The sequence below is a fragment of the Bufo bufo genome, chromosome 1, assembly GCF_905171765.1.
Source record: "Bufo bufo chromosome 1, aBufBuf1.1, whole genome shotgun sequence".
NCBI classification, from domain to species: Eukaryota; Metazoa; Chordata; class Amphibia; order Anura; family Bufonidae; genus Bufo; species Bufo bufo.
In genome coordinates this window covers 215,076,213-215,093,797 of record NC_053389.1, presented here as the reverse complement: position 1 = coordinate 215,093,797, position 17,585 = coordinate 215,076,213, and the positions used below count along the sequence as shown (strand labels likewise).

At 45.4% G+C, this 17,585-nt stretch overlaps 1 protein-coding gene across 3 annotated transcripts in view; it reads left to right on the top strand.

Moving 5' to 3' along the window:
* LOC121003239 (brain-specific angiogenesis inhibitor 1-associated protein 2-like) overlaps positions 1–17,585 on the top strand; it is a 142,042-nt gene that overhangs the window by 59,871 nt on the left and 64,586 nt on the right. For all 3 annotated transcript variants that reach the window (XM_040434918.1, XM_040434928.1, XM_040434912.1), the window contains one exon: positions 1,302–1,388. In XM_040434918.1, the coding sequence (XP_040290852.1) occupies positions 1,302–1,388 (87 nt within the window). The remainder of the gene's footprint in view (positions 1–1,301; positions 1,389–17,585) is intronic.

Here is a 17,585-nt window from a genome sequence, read left to right as displayed (position 1 = left end):
CAGCTCAGTGGGGCCGAGCTGCAATACCAAGCACTGCCACTATACAATGTATGGCACTGTGCTTGGTGAGCTGCCGGGAACCTGTATCGCTCACCAGAGCTCTGGTGAGAGCAGTGGCTCAAAGAAACAGCTGATTGGCGGGCGTGCCGGAACTCGGACTCCTGCTGATGTGATAATGATGGCCTATCCTGAGGATTGGTCGTCATTATCTTTTCCAGGATAAACCCTTTAAAGGAAACCTGTCACATTGAACAGGCAGTTATATCTGTGGCCAGCATGTTATATAGAGCAGATTGATATATAGCTTTGTGAGACAATATTCTTGTCATTTATTCGTTTAAATCTCTGTTATCTCTATGCTTAAGAAGAAGTCCAGTGGACGTCCTTCTCAGTGATTGTCAGCTGTTTCCCAATGCACACCTATAGGGAAGCCTGTCAATCACTGAGAAGGCCCATGTATAGAAAGAGCAGAGGTTTAAATGAAAAGGATACAAGTTATATTGCACTTCCCATGGGAAGCGAGTCAGAAGGCCTCATACACATTAGGTGGTTGGCCGAAGTAGGGTACTACACAAGAGGAAACCGGTTACGTTGAACATGATGTCTGATCCTTTGCAACATGTTACAGAGCAGGAGAAGGTGAGAAGATTTCCTCTAGTGTAGTACCCTACTTCCGCCAACCCTCGAAAATCAGCTGTTTGAGAGACACCGGCTTTCACAGTAGCGCCGTGGCCTTCTTGCAGCTTACCAAGCACAGCACCCTACATTGTATAGTGGCTGTGCTTGCTATTGCAGCTTAGCCCCATTCACTTCAATAGGGCTGAGCTGCGCCTAGGTCATGTGACCAATGATGTCGGATGGCCTAGGGAAAGCTGCGAGAAGGTTGTGGTTCTACTGCAAGCGCTGGCGCCGTCTTCTCAAATAGCCGATCGGCGGGGGGTCCTGGGTGTTAAAAAATCCCAGAAAACCCCTTTAGGCATGGGCAGTAATGTCATAGAACAGAATGAATAAGGCAAAGGGTCATGTATGTCTACTTCAGGGTCTGTGGGAAGCTGTGCGACCAACCGATAAGCTCGGGAATGGCTAAGGTGCTATTATTCAGCAGCAGTCACTGATATAGGAAACCAATGTGTTTAGCCAAATAAAATGTCAAATGACTTCACCTAAGAGGAAAACTTAGGGACTTTCAGACATTGTTAACATAATTGACAAAAGCAAAATGCGTTCCTGCTGCTGTATAACCCCAGATAGTCCTAGACAATTATAAAGCTAAATTTATATCTGGTGCTTTCTCCACGCAGGTGTTACTGTAGCGGCAAAAGGCTATTTTGATGCCCTGGTGAAGCTAGGGGAACTTGCCAGCATCAGCCAAGGGTCTAAGGAGCTGGGTGAGTTGCCTATGTTCATTTTTCTATTCGACACCACTCCATCTATATCTTCTACTCTTGCTTTTGGCTCCTTTATGTTCTTTAAGTATAGAGTGTAGGACCCTTCAAGATCAGGGATTCATGACCAGACTCATTAAACAGGAAGCCCTGCCTTCCTGTGGAGAAATTCCTGTTAACTGTCTCCTCTCACATATAACTGCTTGGAAGTCGAAGATAGTGTGGCTCCCGCAGGGGGAATGTAAAATTAAGCGTCCGTCAGTGTCTGCTCTGTTCCTTCCTTGACAACTCTGCCAGCTCCCGGCTTTTCTTAATTTAAATCACATTCCCCATTTTGCTGCCCTGGCAACCTCCTCGGTGCTAGAATGGATTGTGAGCGGTGCACAGACAGTCGGTGCCTGCATTTTCTGTGGCCTCCCTCTTCATGCCAGGGTTTTTTATTTCCATTAACACCTTTTGTTGCCCAAGTGACCTTCATATAGATACAAAACACTTCGGTTTAAATCACCGTCTCTGTGAGGACTTCTATCATCGGGGAGCCAGGCAGCATTCACAGCGATTCAGATATCTACTGAACTTCCGATCCACACTAGGCTTGGAGGGGGATTTATCAACCATGCACTCCAGAATTCTGCCTTCAAAAGTCTCAAAATAGGGGGTTTTGAGACTTTTTAGGCTTACTTTCCCACACATTTTGAGACATTTAGCATTTTTAATGGTGGGCATGGTTAGCCAGAAGAGCTGAGCTGATTTAAGCCAGATTTATCAACTGAGACTTTTTAAAAAGTCCTAAAGAATTGTCTCAGTCATAGGCCTCTTTCACACGTCAGTGAATCATGGAGGTGTCCTGTCTGTGTTCTCCACGGACAGCACACATACCCATTAGTTTTAACCCCTTAACGTCTTTTGGCGTCGCAGCAGATATGGAAGGGTTAAAAGCAGCCAAAGCGCTCAAGTGCTAAAAACCGTCTGTTACTAACAGCTTGGGTTCTTAGTGCATCCTGAGCTTCACAGCTGGGGTTGGAGGAAGTTCTAACCCTGTCTGTTAACCCTTCGATCATGCCGTGGTCGATGATTAAAGGGAACTTCCCGTCCAATCTAGTCTTCCAATCCAGACTCCCCCTCCAATCGAGCCCTCTGAAAGAACCCAGGGCTGTCTGTGCAGTAAGCCTGCTGTTAGGGCACAATAGCGTTACTCTAACAGCAGCCTGTTTCATACTGGACCATACTGGACCTGGAGTATAATGGTTCTTCGAAAACCACTGACACAACACAGACAATATCTGTGTTTGGTATGTGGTTTTTACGGACCATTGGTAGAAGATGCTCTGCAAATTAATTTTCAGCCTAGCAATGTCTGTGGAATACTGATGAAACATGGAGGGCAAAAAACAGACATACTGACCAAACCTGGATCCTTCACGGACATCTTCAGGGCCGAACTACTTACCACCTTGTCATGGACTCCAGTAACAATAACGTGGTGGTGTAGAAAGAGCAGTACTATCTCCAGACAAAAGTGTCAGACTTTATCCACCCTGGCAGGGTTGATCATACTGATTAAAATGATACCGTTTTTGTCTGTATGTTAAACAGCTGCGGATATATTTGCACTTTTATTCATATGCAAACTTTGGAGCACCAGGGGGTGGGGCTGAATCCTTGGGACACTGCTTTTGTATCACCCCCTGTGTCTGCACACATGATAAGGCAGTAGTCTGGAGGTAAGTGGTCAGCCTTGCATGTTCATGTCTCAGGTTCAAATACCAGGAGAGACTTCTAGATTTTTTTTTCTCCCTCATATAACCCATGGTAAAATGCTACAGCATTACTATATAGAGAATTGAGGTTTTCTATGCTTAGAAATCTAATACATATAATGTTCGCACCTTGTGGTTCACCAGAAAACATATATTTTGTCCAAACAGACCTGCAGGCAGGATATTCCAGTAGGGCGTCTTAAAGGGGCATTCCCATCATGGGTGTCATATGTGGCACTGTTTGTGTAACTCGAGAGCTATGCATACAGTGTAGCTCATATAGCTCCAATAAACTTCTATAGGATTTACGGAAACAGCGTGGCACAGTCTGCTCCACTGTTTCCGTAACCCCCACCATCTCTGGCCACCATATAGGACAGGTATTCTGATCTCAACCATAAATGTCTTAGATGGGGATAAGGCTACTTTCACACTAGCGTTCTGCTGTCCGCTCGTGAGCTCCGTTTGAAGGGGCTCACGAGCGGAGCAGAACGCTTCCGTCCAGCCCTGATGCAGTCTGAATGGATGCGGATCCGCTCAGACTGCATCAGTCTGGCGGCGTTCAGCCTCCGCTCCGCTCGCCTCCGCACGGCCAGGCGGACAGCTGAACGCTGCTTGCAGCGTTCGGGTGTCCGCCTGGCCGTGCGGAGGCGTGCGGATCCGTCCAGACTTACAATGTAAGTCAATGGGAACGGATCCGCTTGAAGATGACACCATATGGCTCAATCTTCAAGCGGATCCGTCCCCCATTGACTTTACATTGAAAGTCTGAACGGATCCGCTCAGGCTACTTTCGCACTTAGAAATTTTTCTAAGTTATTAATGCAGACGGATCCGTACTGAACGGAGCCTCCGTCTGCATTAATATGATCGGATCCGTTCAGAACGGATCCGATCAAGCGCTAGTGTGAAAGTAGCCTTACTCATTAACCCGTTAACGCTATATGATGAATATATACGTCATGGAGCACTTCTGCTTAGTACTTCATGACGAATATACTCGTCATGGCACTAAACTGTCACCAAGTCTATACACATGGTGACAGTGCTGAGATTGCGGCGGTTATACACAGCCAGAGATCTTAGCTAACCAGCCTGGGATCAATGAAGGCAGTCCCGGGCCAGTGATCACTCTGATTGGCTAGTCTGTACAGACTAGCTAATAAGAGCATTGTAAGGCTGGCTACAGATTCTGAACCTGGTGGCGATCAGAACCTGGTGAAATGTATAATTGCCCCGCCCGATGCAGTTCCCTTCAGACCTCAAAGTGCCTCTATCCTTCCCCTACAGCCCCTAATGTGCCCCGATCCAGGCCTAAATGTGCCCTGCCGCACCCACAATGCCTGTCCTCCTGTTTCAGGATGGCCATACAGCTAACACACTGCTGTAACGGCAGAGATTGATGCTGGCACCGATCCCCACCCGTTTAACCCCTTGGATTCTGCGGTCAGTAATCACCTGCAGCATCCATAGGGTTAGCAAGAGGGGGCTCCCTCCATCCCTTTTCGGGCTGCTTCGCTACGATGGCAGCGTTCCGATGGTTACCATGGCAACCAGACACCTTATAAAGGCATCAAGGCTTGCCATATGTCTAAGCCTGACAAATCGTAAGGGTCTGATCAGGCTTAGTGTCAGTGTAAAACTGAATGTACAGTGCATTGCAATAGATGACTATTACAATGCACTGTATAGCCATCAGGCCCACTGGATCTTCAATAAAATTTATCTTCAAAAAAAATGAAAAACTGAAGCAAAATGAAATACATTTTTTTAATAAAATAAAAAAATTGCCTTTTCCCATATTCGCTCATTATATTGATTAAAAACTAAAATAAAAAATAAACTACAGCCGCGTCCATAACAACCTGATCTATGACAGTATCATATTACTAATCCCATATGGTGAACGCTGTAAAAAATAAAATTAAAAAACAATGAGGGAATTACAGTTTTTTTCACCTCACTTCCCCAAAAAATTGAATAAAAAGTCATATGTATGCCAAAATGATACCAAAAAAAACTACAGCCTTTCCTGCAAAAAGTCCTAACACAGCTACATTCATGAAAAAATAAAAATGTTATGGATGTTAGTATACGGTGATGCAAAATATATTTTATTTTTAATACAAAAGTGATTTTATGCTAAAAAAAAAAAAAGTTGTAAAAAATAAACTATACATTTGGTATTGCCATAACCATATCAACCCACAGAATAACATTTTAAAAAAACTGACAGAACTGCAATTTTTGCCCACATCACCTCCTAAAAAATGATCAAAAAGTCATTTGTACTCCAAAATAGTACAAAAAAAAAAAAAACTACAGCTTGTCCTGCAACAAACAAACTCCCACACAGCTCAGTCAACAAACAAATAAAAATGTTATGGCCCCTAAAAACAATTTCAGCAAATTCCATGTTAGAAATTTCTGATGCCTCTCCTTCCCTTCTAAACACTGCTGTGCCTCCAAACATCAGTTTATGACACCATCTGGGGTGTTGCTGTGTTCAGGAAAAAATGCATAACAAATTGTGGGGTGCATTTTCCCTATTATGCCTTTGAGCCTAAAATGACATTTTCTTGTAAAACATGTCATTTTTCATTTTTACGGCCAAGTGTTTCTTTTTTCTATGAAGCAAAGTGCTCCCTACCCCCCTTGAAATATTCCTTGGGGGGTGTAGTTTTAAACATGGGGTCACTTTTTGGGTGTTTCCATTGTAGAGATGCATCAGGAGGTACTCAAATGCAACATGGGCCCAGTAAAATCTGCCCTCCAAAAGCCAAATGGTGTTTACTCCCTTCTGAGCCCTGCGCTGTGGCCACACCACAGTTCACAACCATATATGGGGTGTTTCTGTAAACTGCATGCATTGTAAGGGTATTTTTAAGTACTGATTGGTTTTGTCCCCTTTAATTCTGTTTAATACTCTGTGTAATAGTTTACAAGTTTTTCTTGTGAATCAGAGTACTAAATATTGAGGTTTGTTTGGTTGTAAAACCTTGCTGTTTTACAGGAAAATTGGTTTGAAATTTGCTAAAAAAATAAAAAGGGACATTTTCAAATGTCTCCTCTATTTTCATTAAACTTATAAAAGAGACCTAAAGTGTTAAGATCCGTTTTGAAAAATGTGAGGGGCGTAGTTTCTAAAATGGGGTCATTTATGCATGGTTTCTATTATGTAATCCCCACAAGGTGACCTCAAAACTGAATTGGTCTTTTAAAAAATGGGTTTTGGAAATTTCCTTCTAAAGTTCTAAGTAGGGATGAGTGAACCCGGACTGTATAGTTCGGGTTCGTACCGAATTTTGGGGTGTCCGTGACACGGACCCGAACCCGAACATTTTCGTAAAAGTCCGGGTTCGGTGTTCGGCGCTTTCTTGGCGCTTTTTGAAAGGCTGCAAAGCAGCCAATCAACAAGCGTCATACTACTTGCCCCAAGAGGCCATCACAGCCTTGCCTACTATTGGCATGGCTGTGATTGGCCAGTGCAGCATGTGACCCAGCCTCTATATAAGCTTGGGTCACGTAGCGCTGCACGTCACTCTGCTGATTCAAGCATAGGGAGAGGTTGCAGCTGCGACGTTAGGGCGAGATTAGGCAGATTAACTCCTCCAAAAGACTTCATTCTGTGATCGAAGTGCAGCTGTGGATCATTGAAGTGCTAATATCGACTTGCTCACTTTTTTGAGGCTGCCCAGAGCGTTTTTAGATCACTTTTTTCTGGGGTGATTGGCGGCCATTTTGTGACTTGTGGTGCGCCAGCACAAGCTATCACCAAGTGTATTTAACCATCAATAGTGTGGTTATTTTGTGCTATATCCTACATCAGCTGCAGGCTGAGCCTGTGTCACCGAAGTGCATTTAACCATCAACAGTCTGGTTATTTTTTGGCCATATACTACATCAGCTGCAGGCTGAGCCTGTGTCACCGAAGTGCATTTAACCATCAACAGTCTGGTTATTTTTTGGCCATATACTACATCAGCTGCAGGCTGAGCCTGTGTCACTTAAGTGCATTTAACCATCAACAGTCTGGTTATTTTTTGGCCATATACTACATCTGGTGCAGGCTGAGCCTGTGTCACCCAAGTGCATTTAACCATCAATAGTGTGGTTATTTTTTGGCCATATACTACATCAGGGGCAAGTTGAGCCTGTCACCCAGCGCCTAAAAAATAGACCTGACATTTCTATTCAACCAAATCTGTACTGTTTTAGCTGGTCAAGTTATTTGTAGTGACCGTAAAAGCACACTTTTTGTTAAGGGTTGAAAAACTATTCCCAAATTTGCCATTCTCAAAATAACTAGTTTCTGGTATATGAGGCCTACTTGAAATCTATCCCAAAAAGGATATCTTACATTGAAGGTGCTGATAGTGTCATTCAGAAAAACCTAAGACACACGCTACCGTGCAGATAGAAGTCTGATTCTGTGATTAAACCTATACCTGTCACACAGCGCAAAAAAAAAACAGGCCTGACATTTCTATTCAACCAAATCTGTACTGTTTTAGCTGGTCAAGTTATTTGTAGTGACCGTAAAAGCACACTTTTTGTTCTGGGTTGAAAAACTATTCCCAAATTTGCCATTCTCAAAATAACTAGTTTCTGCTATATGAGGCCTACTTGAAATCTATCCCAAAAAGGATATTATACATTGAAGGTGCTGATAGTGTCATTCATAAAAACCTAAGACACACGCTACCGTGCAGATAGAAGTCTAATTCTGTGATTAAACCTATACCTGTCACACAGCGCAAAAAAAAAAACAGGCCTGACATTTCTATTCAACCAAATCTGTACTGTTTTAGCTGGTCAAGTTATTTGTAGTGACCGTAAAAGCACACTTTTTGTTCCTGGGTTGAAAAACTATTCCCAAATTTGCCATTCTCAAAATTGTGGTGAACGGGAACAATGAGGAAAACATCTAATAAGGGACGCGGACGCAGACGTGGACATGGTCGTGGTGGTGTTAGTGGATCCTCTGGTGCTGGGAGAGGACGTGGCCGTTCTGCCACAGCCACACGTCCTAGTGAACCAACTACCTCAGGTCCCAGTAGCCAGCAGAATTTACAGCAATATTTGGTGGGGCCCAATGCAGTTCTAAGGATGGTAAGGCCTGAGCAGGTACAGGCATTAGTCAATTGGGTGGCCGACAGTGGATCCAGCACGTTCACATTATCTCCCACCCAGTCTTCTGCAGAAAGCGCACAGATGGCGCATGAAAACCAAGCCCATCGGTCTGTCACATCACCCCCATGCATATCAGGGAAACTGTCTGAGCCTCAAGTTATGCCGCAGTCTCTTATGCTGTTTGAAGACTCTGCTGCCAGGGTTTCTCAAGGGCATCCACCTAGCCCTTCCCCAGGGGTGGAAGAGATAGAATGCACTAACGCACAACCACTTATTTTTCCTGATGATGAGGACATGGGAATACCACCTCAGCACGTCTCTGATGACGAAACACAGGTGCCAACTGCTGCGTCTTTCTGCAGTGTGCAGACTGAACAGGAGGTCAGGGATCAAGACCGGGTGGAAGACGATGCAGGGGACGATGAGGTCCTAGACCCCACATGGAATGAAGGTCGTGCCACTGACTTTCACAGTTCGGAGGAAGAGGCAGTGGTGAGACCGAGCCAACAGCGTAGCAAAAGAGGGAGCAGTGGGCAAAATCAGAACACCCGCCGCCAAGAGACTCCGCCTGCTACTGACCGCCGCCATCTGGGACCGAGCACCCCAAATGCAGCTTCAAGGAGTTCCCTGGCATGGCACTTCTTCAAACAATGTGCTGACGACAAGACCCGAGTGGTTTGCACGCTGTGCCATCAGAGCCTGAAGCGAGGCATTAACGTTTTGAACCTTAGCACAACCTGCATGACCAGGCACCTGCATGCAAAGCATGAACTGCAGTGGAGTAAACACCTTAAAAACAAGGAAGTCACTCAGGCTCCCCCTGCTACCTCTTCTGCTGCTGCCGCCTCGGCCTCTTCTGCTGCTGCCGCCGCCTCGGCCTCTTCTGCTGCTGCTGCCGTCGCCTCGGCCTCTTCCTCTGCCTCTGGAGGAACGTTGGCACCTGCCGCCCCACAAACATGGGATGTACTACCAACACCACCACCTGCGTCACCAAGCATCTCAACCATGTCACACGGCAGCGTTGAGCTCTCCATCTCACAAACATTTGAGAGAAAGCGTAAATTCCCACCTAGCCACCCTCGATCCCTGGCCCTGAATGCCAGCATTTCTAAACTACTGGCCTATGAAATGCTGTCATTTAGGCTGGTGGACACACACAGCTTCAAACAGCTCATGTCACTTGCTGTCCCACAGTATGTTGTTCCCATGTTGTTCTCTAAGAGAGCCGTGCCTTCCGTGCCTTCCCTGCACAAACAAGTGTCCGATAAAATCAAGTGTGCACTGCGCAACGCCATCTGTGGCAAGGTCCACCTAACCACAGATACGTGGACCAGTAAGCACGGCCAGGGACGCTATATCTCCCTAACTGCACACTGGGTAAATGTAGTGGCGGCTGGGCCCCAGGCGGAGAGCTGTTTGGCGCACGTCCTTCCGCCGCCAAGGATCGCAGGGCAACATTCTTTGCCTCCTGTCTCCTCCTCCTCCTACTCAGCTTCCTCCTCCTCTTCTTCCACCTGCTCATCCAGTCAGCCACACACCTTCACCACCAACTTCAGCACAGCCCGGGGTAAACGTCAGCAGGCCATTCTGAAACTCATATGTTTGGGGGACAGGCCCCACACCGCACAGGAGTTGTGGCGGGGTATAGAACAACAGACCGACGAGTGGTTGCTGCCGGTGAGCCTCAAGCCCGGTCTGGTGGTGTGCGATAATGGGCGAAATCTCGTTGCAGCTCTGGGACTAGCCGGTTTGACGCACATCCCTTGCCTGGCGCATGTGCTGAATTTGGTGGTGCAGAAGTTTATTCGCAACTACCCCGACATGTCAGAGCTGCTGCATAAAGTGCGGGCCGTCTGTTCGCGCTTCCGGCGTTCACACCCTGCCGCTGCTCGCCTGTCTGCGCTACAGCGTAACTTCGGCCTTCCCGCTCATCGCCTCATATGCGACGTACCCACCAGGTGGAACTCCACCTTGCATATGCTGGACAGACTGTGCGAGCAGCAGCAGGCCATAGTGGAGTTTCAGCTGTAGCACGCACGGGTCAGTCGCACTGCGGATCAGACACACTTCACCACCAATGACTGGGCCTCCATGCGAGACCTGTGTGCCCTGTTGCGTTGTTTCGAGTACTCCACCAACATGGCCAGTGGCGATGACGCCGTTATCAGCGTTACAATACCACTTCTATGTCTCCTGATTCTCTGCTATGACATGAAGACAGATTCTGTGCTGACATAAGGCCAGATTCTCTGTTACGGGACCTCTCTCCTCTGCCTGGGTGCCTGGGCCTAAATGTGTGACAGTGGCCTGTTCCAGTGGTGGGTGACGTGAAGCCTGATTCTCTGCTATGACATGAAGACAGATTCTGTGCTGACATAAGGCCAGATTCTCTGTTACGGGACCTCTCTCCTCTGCCTGGGTGCCTGGGCCTAAATGTGTGACAGTGGCCTGTTCCAGTGGTGGGTGACGTGAAGCCTGATTCTCTGCTATGACATGAAGACTGATTCTGCGCTGACATAAGGCCAGATTCTCTGTTACGGGACCTCTCTCTTCTGCCTGGGTGCCTGGGCCTAAATGTGTGACAGTGGCCTGTTCCAGTGGTGGGTGACGTGAAGCCTGATTCTCTGCTATGACATGAAGACTGATTCTGCGCTGACATAAGGCCAGATTCTCTGTTACGGGACCTCTCTCCTCTGCCTGGGTGCCTGGGCCTAAATGTGTGACAGTGGCCTATTCCAGTGGTGGGTGACGTGAAGCCTGATTCTCTGCTATGGCATGAAGAGACTGATTCTCTGCTGACATTAAGCCAGATTCTTTGCTATGGCATGAAGAGACTGATTCTCTGCTGACGTGAAGCCAGATTCTCTGCTATGGGACCTCTGTCCAATTGATATTGGGTCATTTTTTTTTTTTTTTTTTTTTTTTAAATTCATTTCCTTATCCACATTTGTTTGCAGGGGATTTACCTACATGTTGCTGCCTTTTGCAGCCCTCTAGCTCTTTCCTGGGCTGTTTTACAGCCTTTTTAGTGCCCAGAAGTTCGGGTCCCCATTGACTTCAATGGGGTTCGGGTTCGGGACGAAGTTCGGTTCGGGTTCGGATCCCGAACCCGAACATTTCCGGGAAGTTCGGCCGAACTTCTCGAACCCGAACATCCAGGTGTTCGCTCAACTCTAGTTCTAAGCCTTCTAACGTCCTAAAAAACAAAACGGCATTTATAAAATTATGCCAACATAAAACAGACACATGGGGAATGTTAAGTAATAACTATTTTATGAGGTATTAGTCTACTTTCACACTCCGTCATGGATCTGCACAGACGGATCTGCACTGATAATACAACCGTCTGCATCCGTTCAGAACGGATCCGTTTGTATTATATTTAACATTGCCAAAACAGATCTGTCTTGAACACCGTTGAAAGTCAATAGGGGGCGGATCCATTTTCTATTGTGTCAGTAAAAACGGATTCATCCCCATTGACTTACATTGTGTGTCAGGACGGATCCGTTTGCCTACGCAAGCAGCGTTTTGGTGTCCGCTTCCAGAGCGGAATAGAGACGGAACGGAGGTAAACTGATGCATTCTGAACGGATCCTTATCCATTCAGAATGCATTAGGGCAAAACTGATCCATTTTGAAATGGATCTCACAAACGGAAACCAAAACGCCAGTGTGAAAGTAACCTTCTATCCATCTTAAAACCAGAGAATTTCAACCTTTTTTGCCTGTATGACATACCCTCCATTCTGGGAATGGCACCAAGACTACTTTAATGTGAATTACTCATACAGATTTTTGATTTGCTGACCAGCAAACCTAAAACTTTATTTTTTATTTTTTTTTATTCCAAACCTCCCTTTGACCCAAATGTAACCTCAAAAGTCTTTGAACCTTTTGCTCGTGCAAAGGACTTATATGTAATGCCAAACTGGCACGGAACTGAGGTTACAGAAGGGGCAACACATTTTGGGGGAGAGGGGAGATAAACTGTCTATATTGTCCACAGCAACCAATCACAGCGCAGCTTTTTTTTTAAAAACTTTTTTATTGACAGCATTGGATCTGAAAGTTGCACCATGATTGGATGCTATGGGCAACAAAGACAGGTTATCTCCTCCAAAATGTACCTTTACAACTCAAAATGGCGAGCCACCTTGCCCGTTCTGCGACCTCCGTTTTTTGCCTTTTATACAGTTTTCATAAATGTGCCCCATTATGTATCATGCTTAATATACAAATAGTCTAACGGCCTGTAATAACCCCAGTACAGATATCTTTTCCTTTAAATATGATTATCAGGAAAGTGCTGGACTGTAACTGGCACAGCCCTACTCGGAGTCAAATACATTATTGTCAATGTCAATTTCCTTATCATCTACAATATTGTATTACCATGGAATACCCCACTTATCGGAAGTGAACCCTCCCGTCTAAGACCACAACCACGTTATAACACTATAATGTGTCCAGACATCGGCATCCCGGCCGGAGTATTTCAGCTATGTGGGAGTAAGCGATTAGTAATGTCTTAGTCTTCTTAAATAGAATGGAACTGGAAGATAATCTGAGTCACGTTGAACTGCAAGAATGTCATAATTAGGGTAGAAACAGTTGGAAACAATATTCATCTTTATTTCTGCTCGGTAGGATAATTATTTGTAGCTGCCAAGTAGATGTGTCCCTTATTACTACAGCTGCAGTCATAACATACAGAACGTTCTACCAACAGCTACAGTATGTGATCTATACAGTACGGTATAGCATTTCTAGTTCTACCATTAAAGGAAATGGATAGCAAACCCTTACATGTTCACACGGTTGTTTTTCATGTGCATTCTATGCTAGAATTTCATTGTTTTCAGGGGGAATCTGTGCAGTGACCCAGTGGATCACTGCTAAAGGTTAATTACCATACTTGCAAAAAGTTAAATGAGGTGATTTAATGCTAGAAGCACTTATGTCCCTATGCACTATGGGGCACATTTAAGACCAGCATTTTAGACGCCCCATCGCTGGTGGTGGATCGCCAAAGTTATGAAGAAGTGCAGGCCTCTCCATAACTTTGGCGCATCCAGCACCAGTTCTAAATGTAGGACAGCATTCTTGCTGTCTTACATTTAGACCATTTTCTCTGCCTAAAAAATGATGAATGCCGTCCTCTTCCCCGCTCAATCCACGCTCACAATTTTAGACTTGGCGTCAGCTGGGAGAAGTTGCAGATAGCGGCACCATCTGTGCCTGAAATACGCCCTATGTATTGAAAATAGTTGGACATAAAACAGTTGACACTGGCAGTCTTGCTTAGGTTGCTGGTCTGGCCTCCTCTAGTCAGTTAATGGGGCACATTTACTAAAGTATTTGCACCTGTTTTAGTCTAAAAATGCTGTTTTAGGGCTCGTTCACACGACCCTTTGAAGCATGTGCCCGTGCTGTGGACCACAAATTGCGGTCCGTTAACCACGGGCACCTGCCATGTGGCAGCCACATAGGGATCGCGGCCCCATTCACTTGAATGGGTCAGCGATCCCTCTGTTCTGCAAAAAGATTGAGCAAGCTCTATCTTTTTGCGGTGCGGAAGCACGGAACGGAACCTCAGAAAGCACCCCGTAGTGCTTCCGTAGTGTTCCGTTCCATGGTTCCGCTCCGCACCGTTTTCGATCCGCAAAAAATGGAAACCAAACTGAAAAACGGAACGGCAAAACGAAACGGAAACGGATCCACTACTGAAACAAAAAATGGAAAAGCAGATCCGATTAATACACTGAACACTGAAAAAGCCATACGGTTCTGTGCAGGAGGCCTAATAGCAATATGCCTATTCTAATTCATCAATTGCTGTGAAACTTTTAATAAATGTTCGGCAAAAAAAAGACAGCGGAAAGAAATACGATATGCCCCCAATGTCTGAGATGGAATAACCCTTTAACTGAGAAACTAAGCCTGAGAGAATGCAGGACAGATTTCCACAGACTGTTTAGGACCCCGCGAGTGCATGTGCAGGGACAGTGAAGATAACCTTGCATGTTTAGGGTATATTGCTTCGGCGCCCTCCACACTGGGACTTTCACGCCCATGGTCAAATTTAGGAAGATTGCTAAGTATTTAGACAAGAGACTCAGGCACTATTACTGCCATCATTGCCACTGCCAATGCACAGCCATTGGGAAAAGTAAACACTCAGAACTGTACCTATTGCTGCTAACTACACTGCAATTCTCATCATCCTGTGTAAAGATAATAGCAACCAATCAGATTCCACCTTTCATTTATCACAGCTCCTTTGGGAAAATGAAAGGTAGAATCTGATTGGTAAGCCAGTTCTACTTTACAGGGAGTGCAGAATTATTAGGCAAGTTGTATTTTTGAGGATTAATTTTATTATTGAACAACAACCATGTTCTCAATGAACCCAAAAAACTCATTAATATCAAAGCTGAATATTTTTGGAAGTAGTTTTTAGTTTGTTTTTAGTTTTAGCTATTTTAGCGGGATATCTGCGTGTGCAGGTGACTATTACTGTGCATAATTATTAGGCAACTTAACAAAAAACAAATATATACCCATTTCAATTATTTATTTTTACCAGTGAAACCAATATAACATCTCAACATTCACAAATATACATTTCTGACATTCAAAAACAAAACAAAAACAAATCAGTGACCAATATAGCCACCTTTCTTTGCAAGGACACTCAAAAGCCTGCCATCCATGGATTCTGTCAGTGTTTTGATCTGTTCACCATCAACATTGCGTGCAGCAGCAACCACAGCCTCCCAGACACTGTTCAGAGAGGTGTACTGTTTTCCCTCCTTGTAAATCTCACATTTGATGATGGACCACAGGTTCTCAATGGGGTTCAGATCAGGTGAACAAGGAGGCCATGTCATTAGATTTTCTTCTTTTATACCCTTTCTTGCCAGCCACGCTGTGGAGTACTTGGACGCGTGTGATGGAGCATTGTCCTGCATGAAAATCATGTTTTTCTTGAAGGATGCAGACTTCTTCCTGTACCACTGCTTGAAGAAGGTGTCTTCCAGAAACTGGCAGTAGGACTGGGAGTTGAGCTTGACTCCATCCTCAACCCGAAAAGGCCCCACAAGCTCATCTTTGATGATACCAGCCCAAACCAGTACTCCACCTCCACCTTGCTGGCGTCTGAGTCGGACTGGAGCTCTCTGCCCTTTACCAATCCAGCCACGGGCCCATCCATCTGGCCCATCAAGACTCACTCTCATTTCATCAGTCCATAAAACCTTAGAAAAATCAGTCTTGACGTTTCAGCTTGTGTGTCTTGTTCAGTGGTGGTCGTCTTTCAGCCTTTCTTACCTTGGCCATGTCTCTGAGTATTGCACACCTTGTGCTTTTGGGCACTCCAGTGATGTTGCAGCTCTGAAATATGGCCAAACTGGTGGCAAGTGGCATCTTGGCAGCTGCACGCTTGACTTTTCTCAGTTCATGGGCAGTTCTTTTGCGCCTTGGTTTTTCCACACGCTTCTTGCGACCCTGTTGACTATTTTGAATGAAACGCTTGATTGTTCGATGATCACGCTTCAGAAGCTTTGCAATTTTAAGAGTGCTGCATCCCTCTGCAAGATATCTCACTATTTTTGACTTTTCTGAGCCTGTCAAGTCCTTCTTTTAACCCATTTTGCCAAAGGAAAGGAAGTTGCCTAATAATTATGCACACCTAATATAGGGTGTTGATGTCATTAGACCACACCCCTTCTCATTACAGAGATGCACATCACCTAATATGCTTAATTGGTAGTAGGCTTTCGAGCCTATACAGCTTGTAGTAAGACAACATGCATAAAGAGGATGATGTGGTCAAAATACTCATTTGCCTAATAATTCTGCACGCAGTGTACACTGGTTTGATAAGTCTCCCCCAATGTGTTTTGCCCTGCATCTGCCCTCCTGCCTTGCACCCTGCCAACTGTACGCCATCACAGGCACTCCAACAATCACCACGCGGGAGTCCCAAAAGGCACAGGGTGTGCACAAAGTAAAAAAAAGGGTACGCCCTCCATTCACTGCTGCATGGCCCCAAGGGGCGCTATAATGAAGACAGCCACAGTGAACCAATACTACTATCTGTGCCTCCATTACCACTCTCATCCTCCTCACAGTTCTCCCCCCTTCGAGTCGTTGCATCTGCACCTTAGTTCACCCAGGTATGGAATTTTCTGCCCTGGATATGAAATCCACATGGCAGAAAAAATTGCCAAGTCAATTCTTCATCAGGCAAGATACAAATGGACTCTCCCCATTGGAGTGGGACTAATCCCCATGCAGACCAACTCAAACTGCAAATCCGTGGCAGAAATCCAAGAGTCAGTGTGTGATTTCTGACACATATTCCACGGATGATTTTTCCTCTTGAAAAAATGACCCATTTGAACATGCCCTTAAAGGGCTTCTGTCACCCCCCATTGTGCAATTTTCATTAGCCGACATTAGCCTGTTGTGGACACAGGGCGCACAGGTACGCCCTGATGTCCTGGTACTTAAGGACACAGGGCGTACCTGTACGTCCTGTGTATTTCCGATCACTGCCGCGCAGTGGGCGATGATCAGAACAAGGTGCCTGCTCAAATCATTGAGCAGGCACCTTAGGTCAATGTGCGGGGGGGTCCCGTGAAGCCCCGTGTCGGCGATCGCCACAAACTACAGGTCAATTCAGACCTGCGGTTTGCGGCTTTTACTGTAGGTTGCGCCGGCGGGTGGTGGTGCCATCGGGTCCCCGTGCAGCTGTAGGGAGGACCCGATGGCACGGAAGGCAGCGCGATGCCTTCCTTAGGCATCGGCGCTGCCTTCTGGTGACGAGCCTGTGAGATCCAGCCTCCTGGATCTCACAGGCCGGAAGCTGTATGAGTAATACACATTGTATTGCTCATACAGCCAATGCATTCCAATACGAAAGTATTGGAATGCATTGTAAAAGGGATTAGACCCCCAAAAGTTGAAGTCCCAAAGTGGGACAAAAAAGAAAGTGAAAAAAAAGTTGAAAAAATGAAGTTTTCCCCCCAAAAATTTAAAGTTTTAAGCAAAAAAAATAGGTAAAAATAGAAAATAAAAAAAAAGTAGACATATAAGGTATCGCCACATCCGTATCGTCCGGCTCTATAAACATATCACATGACCTAACCCCTCAGATGAACATCTTAAAAAATAAAAACTGTGCTAAATAAAAACATTTTTTGTCACCTTACATCACAAAAAATACAACAGTAAGCGATCAAAAATGCGTATGCCCACCAAAATAGTACCAATCTAACCGTCACCTCATCCCGCAAAAAAA